This window comes from Pelophylax lessonae, assembly GCF_965119305.1.
Source record: "Pelophylax lessonae genome assembly, contig: HAP1_SCAFFOLD_564, whole genome shotgun sequence".
NCBI lineage: Eukaryota > Metazoa > Chordata > Amphibia > Anura > Ranidae > Pelophylax > Pelophylax lessonae.
This window is the reverse complement of record NW_028119781.1, coordinates 19,766-40,666: the sequence shown is the minus strand read 5'-3', so window position 1 is coordinate 40,666 and position 20,901 is coordinate 19,766. Positions and strand designations below refer to the sequence as shown.

The 20,901-nt window shown below is 44.6% G+C and overlaps 2 protein-coding genes across 2 annotated transcripts in view; one reads left to right on the top strand and one right to left on the bottom strand.

Annotated features, from left to right (window-relative positions):
- LOC309543969 (uncharacterized protein) overlaps nucleotides 1-18,481 on the top strand; it is a gene marked incomplete at its 5' end in the record, with an annotated part of 43,671 nt that extends 25,190 nt beyond the window's left edge. Inside the window, 3 exons of the mRNA XM_082276374.1 lie at nucleotides 17,656-17,883; nucleotides 17,963-18,169; nucleotides 18,277-18,481. Of these exons, the coding sequence (XP_082132500.1) occupies nucleotides 17,656-17,883; nucleotides 17,963-18,169; nucleotides 18,277-18,480 (639 nt within the window). The remainder of the gene's footprint in view (nucleotides 1-17,655; nucleotides 17,884-17,962; nucleotides 18,170-18,276) is intronic.
- Nucleotides 55-14,574, bottom strand: LOC309543967 (uncharacterized protein; the record flags this gene model as incomplete). Its single annotated transcript, XM_082276372.1, has 6 exons — nucleotides 14,473-14,574; nucleotides 12,766-12,875; nucleotides 12,006-12,140; nucleotides 11,796-11,919; nucleotides 11,582-11,679; nucleotides 55-996 (listed from the first exon to the last, which is right to left on the bottom strand). Exons 2-6 carry the CDS (start codon nucleotides 12,859-12,861, stop codon nucleotides 55-57), a joined length of 1,395 nt encoding a protein of 464 aa, XP_082132498.1. The 5' UTR covers nucleotides 12,862-12,875; nucleotides 14,473-14,574.
- Nucleotides 18,482-20,901: the final 2,420 nt, after the last annotated feature.

Genomic DNA, 20,901 nt, shown 5'->3' with positions numbered 1-20,901 from the left:
CTAATGGCTAAGAAGGCTTCTTTCTTGAACAAAACATTTTCCGCACTCAGACCATCAATAGGAAAGCTCACCTGTGTGTATTCTCTGATGTCTAAGAAGATTTCCTTTTTCATTAAAACATTTCCCGCACTCTGAACATGAATAGGGAAGCTCACCTGTGTGTATTCTCTGATGGCAAAGAAGGTGTTCTTTACGATTAAAACGTTTCCCGCACTCTGAACATGAATAGGGAAGCTCACCCGTGTGGATTCTCTGATGGCAAAGAAGGTGTTCTTTACGATTAAAACATTTCCCGCACTCAGAACATAAATAGGGAAGCTCACCCGTGTGTATTCTCTGATGGGTAAGGAGGCTTACTTTATGATTAAAACATTTCCCGCACTCTGAACATGAATAAGGACGCTCCCCTGTGTGAGTTCTCTGGTGCTGAAGAAGGGTTCCTTTTTGACTAAAACTTTTCCTGCACTCTGAACATGAATAGGGACACTCACCTGTGTGTAATCTCTGATGGGTAAGAAGGTTTTCTTTCTTAGTGAAACATTTCCCGCACTCTGAACATGAAAAGGGATGCTTACCAGTGTGTATGCTCTGATGGCTAAGAAGGCTTACTTTATGATTAAAACATTTCCCACACTCTGAACATGAATAGGGAAGCTCACCCGTGTGTATTCTCTGATGGCTAAGAAGGTGTGCTTTGTGACTAAAACATTTTCCACACTCTGAACATGAATAGGGACGCTCACCTGTGTGAGTTCTCTGGTGCTGAAGAAGGGTTCCTTTTTGACTAAAACTTTTCCCGCACTCTGAACATGAATAGGGACGCTCCCCTGTGTGAGTTCTCTGGTGCTGAAGAAAGTGTCCCTTTTTACTAAAACATTTCCCGCACTCTGAACATGAATAGGCAAGGTCACCTGTATGTATTCTCTGATGGCTAAGAAGGCTTCTTTTCTGTTTAAAACATTTCCCGCACTCTGAACATGAGAATGAATTCTCTCCTGTATGGTATAAAGAAGATTCCCTGAGATTAGATGGTTTCCCGCACCCGTCGGCACTGTCAGATATTAGAGGACTATGTGAAGTATCAGGAGATTCCAATGATCTCCTCCAATGGTGAGGTCTGTCATGTATATTATGAGGAACGGGATTTACTTCTGGAGAAGATGCCATGTCATTATCTTCTGTAGTCACATCTTCCTCCGATGTCCTTCTATTCCCACCACAGAGTCCGTCTGTCAGAAGACAAGAAAAATTACCAATAGTTTTCCACACTCATATACACTGCTCAACACTTTATAATCAGAGTATAGCATCAAGTCAGGGAAACTCCTGGGATATTCATCTGGTCAGTCAAGTAGCAGAGGCGGTTGTTACCAACAGGTGCACTAGATGGGCAACAATGAGACGACCTCCAAAACAGGAATGGTTTTACAGGTGGAGGCCACTGACATTTTTCCTACTCATCTTTTCTGAGTGTTTGTCACTAGTTTTGCATTTGGCTGGGGTCAGTGTCACTACTGGTAGCATGAGGCCATACCTGGACCCTATAGAGGTTGCACAGGCAGTCCAACTCCTCCAGGATAGCACATCAATACGTCCCATTGCCAGAAGGTTTGCTGTGTCTCCCAGCACAGTCTCAGGAGCATGGAGGAGATTCCAGGAGACAGGCAGTTACTCTAGGAGAGCTGGACAGGGCCGTAGAAGGTCCTTAACCCATCAGCAGGACCGGTATCTGCTCCTTTGTGCAAGGAGGACCAGGATGAGCACTGCCAGAGCCCTACAAAATGACCTCCAGCAGGACACTGGTGTGAATGTCTCTGACCAAACAATCAGAAACAGACTTCATGAGGGTGGCCTGAGGGCCCGACGTCCTCTAGTGGTCCCTGTGCTCACTGCCCGGCACTGTGGAGCTTGATTGGCATTTGCCATTGAACACCAGAATTGGCAGCTCCACCACTGGCACCCTGTGCTTTTCACAGATGAGAGCAGGTTCACCCTGAGCACATGTGACCTCTACAGGGTAGGCAATGGCACCCTGACTGCCATTAGGTATTGGGATGAAATCCTTGGACCCATTGTCAGATCCTATGCTGGTGCAGTGGGTCCTGGGTTCCTCCTGGTGCACAACAATTCCCAGCCTCATGTGGTGAGAGTATGCAGCCAGTTCCTGGAGGATGAAGGAATTGATACCATTGAATGGCCCCCACGCTCACCTGACCTGAATCCAATAGAACACCTCTGGGACATTCTGTTTCAGTCCATCCGATGCCGCCAGGTTGTACCTCAGTCTGTTCAGGAGCTCAGTGATTCCCTGGTCCAGATCTGGGAGGAAATACCCCAGGACACCATCCATCGTCTCATTAGGAGCATGCCCTGATGTTGTCAGGCATGCATACAAGCACATGGGGGGCCATACACACTACTGAGGACCATTCTGAGGTCCTGCAATGACATTTCACCAAAATGGATTGGCCTGCTGCATCATTTTTTCACTTTGATTTTCGGGGTGTCTTTGAGTTCAGCCCTCTGTAGGGTGATCATTTTCATTTCCATCAAACTATCTGGCATCCTTTCCTTCCTAACACATTACCCAGTCCATACCAGTATAGATCCTAACACATTACCCAGTCCATACCAGTATAGTTCCTAACACATTACCCAGTCCATACCAGTATAGATCCTAACACATTACCCAGTTCATACCAGTATAGATCCTAACGGATTACCCAGTCCATACCAGTAAAGATCCTAACACATTACCCAGTCCATACCAGTATAGATCCTAACACATTACCCAGTCCATACCAGTATAGATTCTAACGCATTACCCTGTCCATACCAGTATCTAGGTCCTGAATCTAGGGAAGCAACTGGCAACACTGAAAAGAATCTCCATACTAAAGGAGAGCTGGGAACATATCCAGGTGCAGGCAGGGGCCTACACCGAGGAGGGCAGAGATACAAGGGTGCAGGCATCAAGCAGAGTAGTTGGGTGACAGGAAGGGTTGAAGGGAAAAAGGCCAGGAGGCCGATCCTGGCCTGGAGCACCCCAGTAAATACGCCCTGTTGCGTGATGTTGGGGAAACCAGTCAGGGACAGCATTGCTGGAGCAGAGCGACGCCCCTAGCTGCCAGGGGAAGAACTCCTCAAGTAGGGGCGGGAGCAAGGGAAAGGAAAGACAGGTTCTGGTGGTAAGGGACTCTGAAGGACAGAGAGTGCATTCTGTCAAAAAGACCGTAGGTGCCGAGCTGTCTATTTTTTTACCGGGCGCTCAGCTTCGGCACATCACGGATCTGTTGGACAGATTATTGGGTGGGGTTGGGGAAGACCCAGATGTCATGGTACACATGGGTACCAATGACAAAGTCAGAGGAAGATAGAGAGTCCGAAACAATTTCAGGGACTTAGGCACTAAGTTGAGGACTAGGACCTCCAAGGTGATTTTTTTCAGAAATACTACCTGTGCCTCGAGCCACACCAGAGAGGCAGGGGGAGATGAGGGAAGTAAACATGTGGCTGAGGAGCTGGTGTAGTAAGGAGGGTTTCGGGTTCCTAGAGAACTGGGCTGACTTCTCAGTTGGCCAGCGACTCTTTAGTAGGGACGGACTGCACCCAAATGGGGAGGGTGCAACCGTACTGGATGAGAAGGTGGCCAACAAGTTAGAGGGGCTTTTAAACTAGGTGATGGGGGAGGGTACAGATATAGAATTAGCCAGCAGGGAGCAAGGTTCAGCGGGCACAAATGGAGACATTAGCGGTAGGGTGCTCAGAGTTCCTAAACCCAAGGTAGGTATGGGGAAAAATCACAAGAGCAGCCTAAAAACAACATCAAATGAGGATATATGCAACCGGACAAAATTACAAGGTTTGTATACCAATGCTAGAAGCCTGACCAACAAGAAGGGAGAGTTGGAGCTGCTGATGTTTGAGGAGGACTAAGATTTTGTGGGGATTTCAGAGACTTGGTTTGACAGCTCTCGTGATTGGCTGGTGACCATTCAGGGGTATTCCCTTTATCGCAGAGATAGAGAAGGTAAAAAAGGGGGAGGGGTATGTCTGTATATTAAGAACAGTGTACAGGTAAATATGAGGGACCATAATAATGGAGCTATGGATGAGGTAGAATTCTTATGGGTAGAACTTCAAAGGGAAGGCACTGTGGGGAAAGTAATATTGGGCGTATGCTATAGGCCCCCCAACCAGAGGGAGGAGGGGGAGGCGGACCTCCTTTCACAGATTGGAATGGCAGCAAGGATGGGAAATGTCATTATAATGGGGGACTTTAATTATCCAGATATTGACTGGGCAGAAGGATCCGCACATTCAGCCAAGGCTCGGCAGTTCCTAAATGTTTTGCAGGACAATTTCATGGGTCAGATGGTGAACGCACCGACAAGAAACAATGCGGTACTTGACCTACTGATTACCAACAATACAGACCTGCTCACGGATATAGAAATACGGGGCAACTTAGGAAACAGTGACCATAGGTCAATTGGTTTCAGTATTATTCATAGTAATAGGAAACACAAGGGCAATATAAGGACACTGAATTTCAAAAGAGCCAATTTCCCTAAACTGCGCTCTTTGCTAGACAATATCAAATGGGATAGAACCCTGGGAACAAAGAACACGGAGGAAAAATGGGAGTGCTTCAAGAGCATACTAAACAAAGGGATTGGCCAGTGCATTCCAAAAGGGAATACATTTAAAAGAGCTAAAATAAACCCTGGGTGGCTAAACTCCAACATAAAAATGCATATTAGTGCTAAAGGAAATGAAATTGGCTCTTTACCACGTGACCAGCTGTGTCCAATTACAGCCGGTCACAAATGTCAACAGAGAACACGGTAACTAGCTGTCACCGTGTTCTCCTCCTCACACACTGATCCTGTGTGAGGAAGAGATTGTGGTAACAGCTAGTTACCAATTACAGTGCACCCCTAACACACTGATTGCCCCCCCCCCCCAATAAAGAGCACCTGTCACTAGCCCATCAAAGTACCCGAGTACCTGTCACCAGCCCATCAGGTACTCTGATGACAGGTATTCGGGTACTCTGATGGGCTGGTGACAGGTATTCAGGTACTCCGATGACGGGTACTCGGGTACTCTGATGACAGGTACTCGGGTACTCTGATGACAGGTACTTGGGTACTCTGATGACGGGTACTCGGATACTCTGATGACGGGTACTCTGATGACGGATACTCGGGTACTCTGATGACGGATACTCGGGTACTCTGATGACGGGTACTCGGATACTCTGATGACGGGTACTCGGATACTCTGATGACGGGTACTCGGATACTCTGATGACGGGTACTCGGATACTCTGATGACGGGTACTCGGATGACGGATACTCGGGTACTCTGATGACGGATACTCGGGTACTCTGATGACGGGTACTCGGGTACTTTGAGTACCTGTCAACGGAGTACCCGTCATCAGAGTACCTGAGTACCTGTCACCTACCCATCAGAGTACCCGAGTACCTGTCACCTACCCATCAGAGTACCCGAGTACCTTCCACCTGCTCATCAGAGTACCTGACGCCTGAAGTACCCGAGTACTTGCCGCCTGCTCATCAGTACCCATCACTACTCATCAGTACTCATCAGTACCTATCACGTATCAGTACTGATCATCAGTACCCATCAGGACAGTATCACCTATCAGTATCAGTACTACTCATCGGTACCTATCACCTGCCTGTCACCTGCCCATCAGAGTACCCGAGTACCTGTCACCTGCCTATCGGAGTACCCGAGTTCCTGCCACCTGCTCATCAGTACCAGAGTACCTGTCACCTGCCTGTCACCTGCCCAACAAAGTACCCGAGTACCTGTCACCCTTCATACAGCCACCATGTCCAAGTCCAAAAAGGTTTATATACGTCCTCCGTTTAAACCTAAATACCGGTGTTATGGCAGCAGATAGATGCCATAACCCTGGTATTTTTTTAAACAGTGGACGGTTGGCTTTCCGATAAGGGTGGTCCCGGCGGCGGATTCGCCGTGGGATCACCCTTCCGGGATGGCGGAAGAGGTGCCCCCCCCTCCCGCCATGTCCGGTCCTTTTCCCCGCTTACCAGACCCGCCGGCAGCGGGGAAAACGATCCGGTCCCAGATCCTCACAGACAGGATGTCGAGTGAGGGCAAGCTTGCCCTCACTTGACTCTATGGTCTTGGAGGACCGGAGCTACAGAAAATGTTGTTGCCTAGCAACCGGTTTAAAAAGGTCCTTTTTTTTTTTTTTCATTTTATATAATAATTTTTTTTTTCCTATCTTTTAGTGTACTTGTGAGATCTGAGGACTTTTTGACCCCAGATCTCACAAAAAAGAGGTCCTGTCGTGCCTTTTTCTATTACAAGTAATGTTTACATTTCTTGTAATAGAAATAAAAATGATCCATTTTTTTTTTTTTTTGTTAAAGGGTGTAAAAATAAAAAATAATAAATAAAATAAATAGTAAAAAAAAAAAAAATTAAAGCGCCCTGTCCCCGTTAGCTCGCGCGCAGAAGCGACGCATACGGAAACCCCGCCCACATATGTAAACGGTGTTCAAACCACATATGTGAGGTATCGCCGCGATCGTTAGAGCAAGGGGAATAATTTGAGCCCTAGACCTCCTCTGTAACTCAAAGATGGCAACCTGTAGAAATTTTAAAATTGTCGCCTATGGGGATTTTTAAGTACCAAAGTTTGTCGTCATTCCGTGAGCGTGCGCAATTTTGAAACATAACATGTTGGGTATCTATTTACTCGGCGTAACATTATCTTTCCCATTATGGAAAAAAATTGGGCTAACTTTACTGTTTTCTTATTTTTTAATTAAAAAAAGTGAATTTTTTCCAAAAAAATTGCGTTTGGAAGACCGCTGCGCAAATACGGTGTGATAAAAAATATTGCAATAAACTCCATTTTAATCTCTAGGGTCTCTGCTAAAAAAAAAATATATATAATGTTTGGGGGTTCTAAGCAGTTTTCTAGCAAAACAACTGATTTTTGCTTGTAAACACCAAATGTCAAAAATAGGCCTAGGCAAGTGGCTAGGATGCATGATGGTGCTCCTTGGATGTTAGGCCCCTCTATATGGCTAGGCTGTGAAAAGGTCTCACACATGTGGTATTGCCATACTCAGGAGGAGTGGCAGAATGTATTTTGGGGTGTCATTTTTGCTGTGTACATGCTATGTGTTAGGAATATCCTATAAATTGACAAATTTGTGTAAAAAAAAAAAAAGTTTTTATTTTTTTCCTACATTTTTCAAAAACTTGTGGAAAAAAATGACATGTTCAAAGGACCCATAATGCCTCATAGAATATACGTTGGAGTGTTTGCTTTCCAAAATGGGGTCATTAAATGGACTTTTCCATTGTATTGGTGCTCTAGGGCCTTGAAAAGTGTGATAGGTAGTAAGAAAGTTTTATGTGTATTTATGCTCCTAAAATGCCTTATGGTGCTACTTGGACGTGGAGTCTCTTTTTGTGGCCAGGCTGTGTAAAAGTCTCACACATGTGGTATCACCATACTCAGAAGGAGTAGCAGAATTAAATTTTGGGGTGTCATTTTTGCTGTGTACATGCTATGTGTTAGAAATAGCTTATAAATTGACAACGTTTTGGGAAAAAAAAGAAAAAAAAATGTTTTTCTTCATTTTCCCAAGAATTGTGGGAAAAAATTATAACTTCAAAAAACTCACCATGCCTCTTACTAAATACCTTGGACTGTCTACTTTACAAAAAGGGGTCATTTGGGCGGTATTTGTACTGTCCTGACATTTCAGGGCCTCAAGAAAGGATATAGGCCATCAGTACATCTGGTGTGATCAATTTTCAGTAATTGGTACCATAGCTTCTAGACTCAATAACTTTCACACAGACTAAACAATATACACTAATTTGGGTTAATTTTACCAGAGATATGTAGCAGTATAAATTTTGGCCCAAATGTATGAAGAAAAATTAATTTTTTGCAAAATTGTATAATAGAAACTAAAAAAAAGTGTTTTTTTTTTTCAAAATTTTTGCTCTTTTTTTGCTTATATCACGAAGAAAAAAAAACCCAGTTGTGATCAAATACCACCAAAAGAAAGCTCTATTTGTGTGAAAAAAATGATAAAAATTGTGTTTGGTTGCAGTGTAGCATGACTGTGCAATTGTCATTCAAAGTGTGAGAGTGCTGAAAGCTGAAAATTGGTCTGGGAAGGAAGTGGGTCTAACTGCTCTGTATGGAAGTGGTTAAAGAACTCAGCCAGGTGATAACCAGACCGTTATTCTTGATCTTTAACCACTTAAGCCCCGGAGGATTTTCCTGCTAAACGACCAGGGGGTATTTTGCGATTCGGCACTGCGTGACTTTAACGGACAATTGCGCGGTCGTGCGACGCTGTACCTAAACGAATTTGACGTCCTTTTTTTCCCACAAACAGAGCTTTCTTTTGGTGGTATTTGATCACCTGTGCGCTTTTTACTTTTTGCGCTATAAACAAAAAAAAAAAGAGCGTAAATTTTGCAAAAATAACAATATTTTTCACATTTTTTTATATGAAATTCCCCCCAAAAAAAATGTAAAAATCAAAATTTTTTAACATTTTCGGCCAATTTGTTTTATGCTACATATGTTTGGTAAAAAAAAAAAAAAAAAAAATCGCAAAAAGCGTATTTTTATTGGTTTGCGCAAAAGTTATCGCGTTTACGAACAAAGGGAAAGATTTTTGTCATTTTTGTTGTTTTTTTTTTAACGCGTAATGGCGGCGATTTGCGATTTTTTTTGCGGTACTTGCGACATTGGGGCGGACAGATCGGACCCTTGACTGACATTTTTGACACTTTTGGGGTTACCAGTGACATTTCTACAGTAATCAGTGCTATACATATGCACTGTTACTGTAAAAATACACTGGTAGTGAAGGGGTTAACTTTATTTGGGAGGGAGGGGCTGTGTGTGTCCCTAGGGGCGTGCTTTCTACTGGGATTGGCTGTGGCTTGAGCTGTAAGGACACTGATCAACGGTTCTACATAGTAGATCCGTGTGATCAGTGTCTTTACACCGAGGAGAATGACAGGTGGCTTGTTTACACAAGCCGTCTGACTTTCTCCCTCTCCCCCGACGATCGCCGAGTGACCGGCGGACATCGGGTCCGCCAGTCGCACGCGCGGGGGGGGGGGGGTCCGTGACCGCGCGGGGGGGGGGGGGGGGGGGTCCGTGACCGCGCGGGAGCGCGCTCGCTCCCCAGAGCCTCACAGGCTAGCGACGTAGACCTACGTCGCTCTGCCTGTGAGGGGCTGACTGCCGCAGTAAATATACTGTGACCAGTCGGCAAGCGGTTAAGGATAGTCTGCAGACGGGTATGGTGCCAGCTGATTGGAAAAAAGCCAACGTGGTACCAATATTTATAAAAGGGCCGAGATATATCCCGGGTAACTATAGACCAGTCAGCCTAACATCAGTGGTCTGCAAGATTTTGGAGGGGATGTTAAGGGACCACATACAAGACTTTAGTAATGAAAACGGTATTAGTAGTCAGCATTGATTCATGAAAAATCGCTCTTGCCAGACCAATCTATTAACCTTCTACGATGAAGTGAGTTGCAATCTAGATAAAGGAAGGCCTGTGGATGTGGTGTATCTAGATAAAGGAAGGCCTGTGGATGTGGTGTATCTGGACTTTGCAAAGGCCTTTGACACCGTTCCCCACAAACGCTTAATGTACAAACTAAGGTACATAGGTATGGACCATAGGGTGAGTACCTGGTTGAAAACTGGCTCCAGGGGAGAGTCCAGAGGGTGGTGATTAATGGGAAGTACTTGGGTTGGGCGGGTGTGGAAAGTGGGGTCCCCCAAGATTCTGTCCTGGGGCCAATCCTGTTTAATTTATTCATAAACAACCTAGAGGATGGGATAAACAGCACAATCTCGGTATTTGCGGATGATACTAAACTAAGCATGCCAATATCTTCTATGCAGGATGTGGTAACTTTACAAGCGGACCTGAACAAAATAATGGGGTGGGCAACTACATGGCAGATGGCAGTGGCCACTCACTAAAACTAGAGGAAAAGTGGTTTAACCTTATAATACCTAAGGGGTTCTTTACTGTCAGAGTGGTAAGGATGTGGAATTCTGTTCCACAAGCAGTGGTATCAGCAGGGAGCATCGATAGTTTCAAAATACTATTAGATGGGCACCTTAAAGACCACAACATACGGGGGTATACAATGTACGGTTAACAGCAAACACACACACACATCATAGGTTGAACTGGATGGACTGATGTCTTTTTTCAATCTCACAAATTATGTAACAGTATAGATCCTAACACATCACCCAGTCCATACCAGTATAGATCCTAACACATTACCCAGTCCATACCAGTATAGATCCTAACGCATTACCCAGTCCATACCAGTATAGATCCTAACGCATTACCCAGTCTATCCCAGTATAGATCCTAAAACATTACCCAGTCCATACCAGTATAGATCCTAACACATTACCCAGTCCATACCAGTATAGATATCCAGCATGATATTTTTCCCCATTGAGATCTGATGTGTTTTCAAAGTGTTCCTTTCATTCTTTGGAGCAGTGTATGTTGGTTGAGCATTTCAAAGTTTAAAAGAGATCTGTGGTTGAACTGGGTGCAATCACAACACCAAACTATGACAACTAACCAGACCAATGATACCACCCAACCAAACATCACTAAGTAACCTTTAACCCATTCTTGTATAATTACCCGAGCTGATATCTGGAGAAGTTTCTTCCTCTTTAACTGCGTCCATCATCCCAACCTCCTCTGTAAAATGCTGATCACCCCTCACATACGTCTTTTCCTTTATAACCCCAATTTGTACATTTATCAGATCTTCATCCTAAACCAACAAAATGGTAGAAATAATATTAAATACAAAAAAAAAATAATAATAATAGAAGAATGTTATCTCTTGGGATCACTTTCCTACATTCTCACCTACCTGATGAGGGTGGGGGATGGTGTGATCTTCCTGTGTGGAATCCCGGGAATACAGAGGACGGGGACATCTCTCTGGTGGGTTCCCATTACTGGATCCATCTGTAGGAAACACACACACTGACTGAATACATTGTTTCTATGTGTTTATCAGATGATGGGGGATCTAGGTGGAGCCTCCGTACTGCTCTCTCCTTTACAATAAAGTCTCCTCTTACCCGGTGATGTGAGGGGTGGCTGATTCTCCATCATGACGTCTTTGTAGAAGTGGATCTACAGATCCTCAAACATCAATCCATATACCCAAACAGTTTTTGTATTTAGTGGCCATCACTCACCTGTGCTGATGTCTGGAGAAGATTCCTCCTCTTTAACTTTGTCCATCATCCCAATCTCTTCCCTGAACTGCTGATCACCCCTCACATACGTCTCTTCTTCCTCTTTAACCTCATCTTTTATATCTATCAGATTTTCATTCTAAACAAACAAAATAGCAGGGAATGGTTTCTTTAAAATGGGAGCACAAATAACCTTATACCTAAAAGTGGAATATATTTTCATACAGTCAGATCACTTTTACGATCTCGACTTCAATCTTCATCTACCTGATGATGGTGAGGGATGGTGTGACCTTCCTGTGTGGAATCCTGGGAATACAGAGGACGGGGACATCTCTCTGGTGGGTTCCCATTACTGGATCCATCTGTAGAAAACACACACACTGACTGAATACATTGTTTCTATGTGTTTATCAGATGATGGGGGATCTAGGTGGAGCCTCCGTACTGCTCTCTCCTTTACAATAAAGTCTCCTCTTACCCGGTGATGTGAGGGGCGGCTGATTCTCCATCATGACGTCCTTGTAGAGATCCTTGTGTCCTTCTAAATACTCCCACTCCTCCATGGAGAAATAGACAGTGACATCCTGACACCTTATAGGAACCTGACACACACAATGATACAGTCACCATCCAGACACATCCCTTGTCTGTTACTGGATAATGTCCCAGAATTCCCAGCACCGCTCACCTCTCCTGTCAGCAGCTCCATCATCTTCTTGGTGACTTCTAGAATCTTCTGCATGTTGTGTCTCTCAGGTTTTAGTGAGTCACATGGAGGCACTGTGATGGTCATATGATCACCTGACTTCAGAAGAGGAAAACTCTGTATTGAGGAACATAGTTACATAGTTAGTGAGGTTGAAAAAAGACATCAGTCCATCCAGTTCAACCTATGATGTGTGTGTTTGATGTTAACCGTACATTGTATACCCCTGTATGTTGCGGTCTTTAAGGTGCCCATCTAATAGTTACTATCGATGCTCCCTGCTGATACCACTTTTTGCGGAAGAGAATTCCACATCCTTACTGCTCTTACAGTGAAGAACCCCCTGCGTATTTTAAGGTTAAAACGCCTTTCCTCTAGTTTTAGTGAGTGGCCACGTGTCTTATTGTATTTCCTATCTCTGAATAGGTTTTTCCATATGCTAGGATTGCCAGTACAATATTTGTACATTGATATCATATCCCCCCTCAATCGTCTCTTCTCCAGAGAGAAAAGGTTCAATGCTTGTAGTCTTTCCTCATAGCTGATGTCCTCCATTCCCCTAATTATTTTTGTTGCCCTTCTCTGGACTCTTTCCAATTCCAGCACATCCTTCCTGATGACGGGTGCTCAGATAGGAATATCATGTTAAAATCCCAGAATCCTCATCACCTCTCCGGTCAGGTCAGTGTTTTATTAATAGAGATAAGAGTGATGTCATGTGACCTCCCAGAATCCTTCTCACCTCTCCGGTCAGCAGGTAGATGATCTCCAGGGTGAGGTTTAGTATCTTCTCAGTCATGTGACTCCGGTCCTCCTCCGTCCTCATTGGTGCCGTCATCTATGAAGGTTTCCCTGTAGACAGATAATATTGATAACAGAGAATTATCTGGATTGGTATTGGTTGTACAATAATAGGATGAGGAAATCAGGAAGTAATATGAAGGTCGGTGTGGATTTTAGCTCTATGGTCTCAGTGAGAAAATATTTAATCTGGACAGTTGTCAGAGTTACCTGATCCGAGGCCGAAGTGCTGAGAGGGCTCCCCTTGCGGCTCAGTGCGGCGCACCCCTGGAGATGGTACAGAGGGTGTGGCGCCCCAAGTGGCACGGGTTACCAGCTGCAGGCAGGTAGGTAGGTAGAATCAGGAGCAATCTGAGAGCGAACTGGAACAGGCTGGAATCACAGCAGAGTATGTCTTTCAAGGGCTCTGAAGCAGCCGGACTACCTTGTGCCGAGGAATAGTCTCTAGTAGCGGAGACAGGTACTGGCCGAGGTCTGGGACTGGAGCAGGCAGCGGGAACCGAGGTACAAGCCAGGGTCATGCACGGGAGACAACCAGAATATCCGAGGTCTTGAAGCAAGCCGGGGTCATACACGGTAGGTAACGGAAGCAGGGTCAGTGGTAGAAGTCAAGGGTCAAACCAGGAGCAGGAGATCAAACGGAATCAGGAACAAGCCAAGGTCACAACAGGAAATCCAAACAGGAAACAGGAAGCACAGAACACAGGAAGCTGAGAGATAATCCAGCAATGAGTCTGATCCTATGGCATCCTTTTATAGGCCATTTCCCTGACAGGCAAGCAGAGGGCTATGTCAGTTGAGTCAGGAATGTCCATTGCTATTACTGGCAATGTTGCCAGTTCTCCTACGGCCATTTCCCTGACAACAGTTTAGTGTTTTCTATTATTAATGGGGTCCGGGATTCTCGTAAAATTTGGCCACCTGGATCACAAATTGCATTCTTTATGTTGGTTATGAGATGAGAATCAGGATAAAGGTCAGGACAAGCAACAGACGAGTGCATCCAAGAGATGAAGCCGGGGTCACTACACAGAAAATCAATCCAAGGAAACAACAGGCAAGACGAGGAATAGCAAGAAGGAGCTCAGAGACAAATCAGGATATTGCTTAGCCAATGGGAGATTATCTCAGCATGACTTACATAATGAAGGTGATGTGGGGGAGGGGAGGAAGTCACTTAAGGTGACCATAGATACATAGAAATTCAGCTGGTTCAGCAGGGATCGGTCACATTTCCATCCATGTGTGGTCACTGCCGGATAAAAGTCACTCCATCAGCAGCTGCAGCCAATAGCTTCATCACTGATCTGTGTATTCTGAGAGCGGAGGAGCGCCGCCATTGTCAGAATTCAATAGTGCAGCGGGGAGAACTCTCCCATCCCCCTCCAATGTGTGGATGGGGAATAAGTGTAGCTTTTTTTACTCATCCTGCTGGCTGAACGATAAAACAAAACCATGTATGGCCGGATTTGGAAGAAAGATATATTATTCATCAACTGTTCCCCTGAAGGGGTTAATCTAGGTTTCCACACTATATATGTGTTTATCATCATCTGCTGGAGATAAAAGAGGTCACAGTGACTATGGAGGAAGAGGACGGACATGACGGGGGGTTACTGGGTGTAAATAGAAAATAAGATCTTATTACCTCCTCTGCTGCCACTTCCAGTAATGTCTTCTCTCTACTTCCTCCCAACTTACCTCTCACCCGGAACTTCCTGTCTGTACCTGACATCACTTCCTGTCTGTATTCCATAGAGACTTCCTGTCTGGGTAGAGGAGAGATCACCACCTTGTGGAGCTCCGAGGAACTGCAGCCCTGAGAGACATCTTGTAGTGTGAACACGGCCTTGTGCTGTGTATGTACTGTATATCCTTATAGATGGGTCATCTCCACTCCCACCAAGGGGGATAGAAATATATTACTGCTCGGGGGGAGACATTTTGGCACCTTTGATTTTGCAGTAAAATTGATTGCAGATTTAGTCATGTAGAACATCTGTTATATGGATACAAAGAACCCCAGCCGAGAGTAAAGGGTGGAAATGGCTCCCGATCCCCAAATTTGGGCGATTATGTCACCAATATAAATGGAAAAAACCTGCACTATGTGTAACAACTCAAATACCTACAAAAATAACTTATACCGGACTGCTGCTGTAACAAAGGTAAGTATTCCCTTTATCAACTAGAAGAGCATTATGTGTCACAGCGCTGTCCTATTGTGTGTGCACATAAATTATCACAAATACACTAAAATATGTGGATACATTCATATATAAAGTACTAGGGGCTCAAAATAATATTATCTGCAGATCTACTGCTTCCACTTTACACCTACTTCACTCATGGTATAGGGTTTATCAATAAATTAAGTAAACTGATCCATGTGCAAATTCATATACAACATAAAGTGCTTTGTGCAAAAGATTTTGTTCCCTGCAGATCCACTGCTTCCACTTTGCATCTACTTCATTGATATTATAATATCTGCTGTTATATTAAATAAACTAAACATCTGTGCAAATTCATGTAATCATACAATATTGTGTACTCAATATAGTGTTCTCTGCAAGTCCACTGCTTCCACTTTACATCTACCTTAATAAACGTATTTTGTTTAAAAAAAAGTTCACAAATGAATGAAAAGTTGATAAGGTGTGAAAGTTCTCCATGCTCCAAACTGTGCCAGCTGTAGTGTAGCCACGCCTTCTTCCACCTCTTACACACGTGATGGTGAGGGCGCCCCCTTAGTAGTGTTTCCCCACTCACCAGAGCAATATGACTCCCAGCTTTTCAGCTACCAGAGTCACAAACATCCTTCACACTCCCTTCACCTCCGATGGCAAAGGAACTGGATTCTCACTCCTGCAAGTCTGCTGCGCTTTCTGTCAGTCTCCCTCCTAGACTCGGCTTCCTCCTCCGACCGCTGTTCCAGCAGGAGCTCCGCCTCTTCATACACACTCAGGGAGGAGAGAAAGGGGAAGGATATACAGTACATACACACACAGCACAAGGCCGTGTTCACACTACCAGACGGTTCACAGGGCTGCAGTTCCTCTGAGCTCCACAAGGTGGTGATCTCACTTCTACCCAGACAGGAAGTCTCTATGGAATACAGACAGGAAGTGATGTCAGATTCAGATAGGACATTCAATTTGGTAGGACGGAGAGAGAAGACAATGCAGGAACTGGCGGCAGAGGAGGTAATACATAGATTAACCCCTTTAGGGGGGATCAGTTGATGAATAATATATCTTGCTTCCTAAGCTGACCATACATGGTTCAGTTTTATCGTTCAGCCAGTGGGCTGGATGAAAAAAAAACTGAAGCGATTCCCCCATCCACACATTGGAGGGGGATGGGGAAATCCTCCCCACTGCATTTTTGTATTCTAACAATGGGGGGCGCTCCTCCACTCTCAGAATACACAGATCAGTGATGAAGCTATTGGCTGTAGTCGCCGATCGAGTGACTTTTATCCAGCAGTGACCACACATGGATGGAAATGTGACCGATCCCTGTTAAACCAGCTGAATTTCCATGTATCTATGGTCACCTTAAGTGACTTCCTCCCCTCCCCCTCATCTCTTGGATGCGCTCGTCTGTTGCTTGTCCTGACCTTTATCCTGATTCCTGGATCTCCTCCTCATCTCTCCTCCATATCCTCTTACACAGCTTTTCTCCACCCCTGCAGTGACCCTGTGGGGTGGAAACTTGGCACCAGCATGCAGCAAAATCCATCCCCACCATTAGGAGCTCTGGAGAAAATTGTCTGCTATTTACACTCCGTTCCTCCGCACGTCACCTGATCACATGAGAGCCTCATATAGAGGGCCCCTAAAATCTCCTCATCCAAATGTCCCTCCATCCAGAGTCTAGATGTCCTATGACATCACACTGACCTCACAGCTCCTCCTCCCAATGTCCCTCCATCTGGCTTTTTCTTCTCCTCTCTTAGGATGTGGGCGGATCCTTGGCATCCTCATTAGTAAAGTGGGTCTGTTGGTCCTGCGTTGTATGTAATGATGTCAGAATGCGTGCAACAAGCTTTTACTCTGCGTAGTGTGGGGGTCCTGTGTGGGTAAATTATACCTCAGTCTGAGGTGGGGCTTTAATCAAATGGGAACCTGAATGGAGAAGTGAGGAGGATTCTGGGAATTTCATTTGATTTTACTATTTGTGTTCAGATCTAGAGTTTTCCTCCTGTGAAGTCTGGAGATCATATGACCATCACATTGCCTCCACCTCCCTCCCTGATAGAATAGAGAAATACAAAGAAGATTCTAGAAGTCACCAGAGAGATCATCGAGGAGAGGTGAGCGGTGCTGGGAATTCTGGGACATTATCCAGTAACAGACAAGGGATGTGTCTGGATGGTGACTGTATCATTGTGTGTGTCAGGTTCCTATAAGGTGTCAGGATGTCACTGTCTATTTCTCCATGGAGGAGTGGGAGCATTTAGAAGGACACAAGGATCTTTACAAGGACGTCATGATGGAGAATCAGCCGCCCCTCACATCACCGGGTAAGAGGAGACTTTATTGTAAAGGAGAGAGCAGTACGGAGGATCCACCTAGATCCCCCATCATCTGATAAACACATAGAAACAATGTATTCAGTCAGTGTGTGTGTTTCCTACAGATGGATCCAGTAATGGGAACCCACCAGAGAGATGTCCCCGTCCTCTGTATTCCCGGGATTCCACACAGGAAGGTCACACCATCCCTCACCATCATCAGGTAGAGGAGGAACAATCACTGATAGTATCATTAGGATCTGTACATTATCTGCATTGTTACCATTGATGTCATTTTTATTTTATATTCAGAGTGGAAACCTGAGAGATTCTAAAGTTGAGGTTAAAGAAGAGATAAAAGAGGAGGATGATGAGGATGGGGTGATGGAGGAGTCAGAGTTTCTAAAAGAACACAAAGATCTGTATCAGGACACCATGGAGGAGTCATCCAGCTACAGAAACCCACCAGAGAGATGTCCCCGTCCTCTGTATTCCCGGGATTCCACACAGGAGGGTCACACCATCCCTCACCATCATCAGGTAGATGAGTGACAATTATTGGTAATTCTGATTTATACACAGCATGTTTGTTACAAGAAATGTTTTATTATTTTTTCAGAGTGGAAACCTCGGGGATGATAATATTGATGTTAAAGAAGAGTATAAAGAGGAGGATGAGGAGTTTGGAGTGATGGAGGAGTTTTCAGAAGGACACAAGGATATGATGGAGCCACCTAATACCAGGAACCCACCAGAGAGATGTCCCCGTCCTCTGTATTCCCGGGATTCCACACAGGAAGATCACACCATCCCTCACTGTTACAAGGTTGGTGAGACAGAGATTATAAAACACAGACTCGGATTTTTATGTGATGACACAATAATAAATCTTATATTTTACAGATGATATTCTCTCTCATTTTCCTGATTTAGAGTGGAGATCCAATCGATATAGAATTTGAGGTTAAAGCAGAAGAAGAAGAGATGTATGTGAGGGATGATCAGCAGTCTATGGAGGAGGATGGAATAACGGGGACATTTATAGAGGAGGACACTCCTACAGAGATCAGCACAGGTGGGTCATTAACACTAAATACATTCCTCCACCCATACTGCTCACTGATTGGTCCAGAGTAGGGCGGGGACTGGGTGATATCAGCCTGTAATACCCTGGTCACTTTCCTGAGCTGTGTTCCCCGTCCTGTATTCCTGTATTTCTCTCGGATAATCTTCCTTCTCTGTGCTGCAGACACAATTTATGTCTCTAGACTGGATTTATGGAGATTCTGGGGTTCAGTTGGCAGAAAAAATGTTCACTTTCACCATAGACTTTACTAGACCTAGGCACCTGTGGTATGTTCTTTGGGTCTTCTGCCCCATGTCCGGGTCTAGTAAGATCTCTGACAGAACAATTCTCCTGGGGTTACTTGCTCTGTTATTTGCTGGCTGTGCCGGGTGGAGGGATATGTCTGTATAGTCTCACACCCAAGTCACTGAGTGCAGTCTCAGGAGATGGGAGGCAGCGGTGTGGGACCTCTGCAACTTGTCTCATGTGAACATTTAGAGTGGGTGTAAACCCTCTATATACCCAGTGAAGTGACTGGCCTCAGGTGATATACAGAGATTAAACAAATCCTCCTACATAAGTTGTACCCCTTTATCTGCATTCCTCTCTTCTTTACATCTGTTAGAAGTCCAGAATTTAGACAGTTTGTCTGAGCAGTCAGAAAAAAAGGGGACAGGGATCTGAAGTTACAGCTTGTCTTAAATAGGGGCTACTATGTCATGTTAGTTTTTTGCTGGGCTGTTCTTAGCTCAGACTGATTGTTCAGTTTTTCACCTGGTTTTTCCCTACGCTTAAGCTGAGTTGTGATTTCTCAGTGTGGCCAGTAGATGTCACCGCTATCACTGGACATAGTATGACATTTCACCAACCAAACTAAAATGATAATAAACCCAAAACCAAAAATGTCATACATTGCAGCTTACCAATCATTAGATGTGGTGGCTGCATTACTTTTCTTTTTAAGGCATTTTCCCCCTCTGTTTTCACGTGGTCACACCTTCTGTATTAGAGCGCCCCCACTCTGGAGACAGCAGCATTATCAATCTGGGGGGGGGGGGGTGTTAGATATATTATCAGATTTAACAACAGTAACAAATTGAAGCCAAACTCCATCTCACACTTTATAATCAGTTACAGCAAACTGTTTTTTTCCTTTGGGATAAAGGTTTTACAAGAATAAATAAAAGCTGATCATTGTTAGCACCCATGTCAGTGGTAAATGGTCTGCCCCATCCCAGTAACTGATACATTCTGCTTTAGAGTTGGAGCTTTTATAGAACAGATTTACTGGCCAGATCACCAGATGAACATATGAGAAATCCTAAAAAGGAAAACTAACATCAAATCTAAGAATCGATAAGCTGCAATATAATAAATATTTTCTTTGGGTTTAATGTCTTACATTAAGAATATTTAAATTTATGTCCGCCAATCCAGTAGGAGGTTTGTCACTGGTGCATGCTGGTGGAGGAAATAAATATTTGGGACAGGCCATGTGCTCGCTCTCTTCCCCTGGGATGAGGTGTAGGGAGGGGCTGCTGGATGGAGCTCTGCTGTTTGGTCCATTAGCCTGTTTTGGGGCCTAACATGTGCTGAAGTGGTTGTGAAGCTGTCCTGCCTGGTCTGGAGGAAGCTGTGCCAAGGAGGAGACCCAGGGGAGGCCCCATGCTGGAGAGAGTCATGAAGAATGCCGGTCTCTAAGGAGGGCCTGGTGACTCACTTGGAGGACGCACTGAAATTTGGGAATGTGCTTACAGTGTTACTCAGTCGGCTTATAGGTTCTGACACTGTGAGAGTAGACATTGATCTGCAGAGTCTGTAAGTGATCTGCCATGGTACCTGAGACCCCCATTCCCCCCCCCCTCACCTCCAACCCCTCACCTCCCGAACCATTCTGCAATAACACTTTAAAAAGACAAAAGTGACTGGTGCCCAATAACCTTTCTTGGTCCCTGTATTTATGCCATAGAATAGATTAAGCCCTGGGGTGAAATGCTGGCCCGTCCCTTGGCCTCTAGGGGAGTTATCCTGCCTTTTGGATGTCAGAGGGATTCTACATTCATATTACATACTCCTGACCCATGCACTATATACTCTGTTGTACATTACATACTCCTGACCCTTGCACTATATACTCTATGTTGTACATTACATACTCCTGACCCCTGCACTATATACTCTATGTTGTACATTATGTACTCTTGACCCCTACACTGTATAATTTATATTGTACATTACATGCTCCTGATCCCTGCACTATAAACTCTGTTGTACATTACATACTCCTGACCCCTGCACTATATACTCTATGTTGTACATTACATACTCCTGACCCCTGCACTATATACTCTATGTTGTACATTACATACTCCTTACTTCTGCTCTCTCCCCTCCACCCACTGCTATATATATATACACATGTAGCACCCTACAGGTAGGTGCTAGGTAAATGCATAGTAGGTCTTGTCTGAGTAACAACAGGGCCATGATTT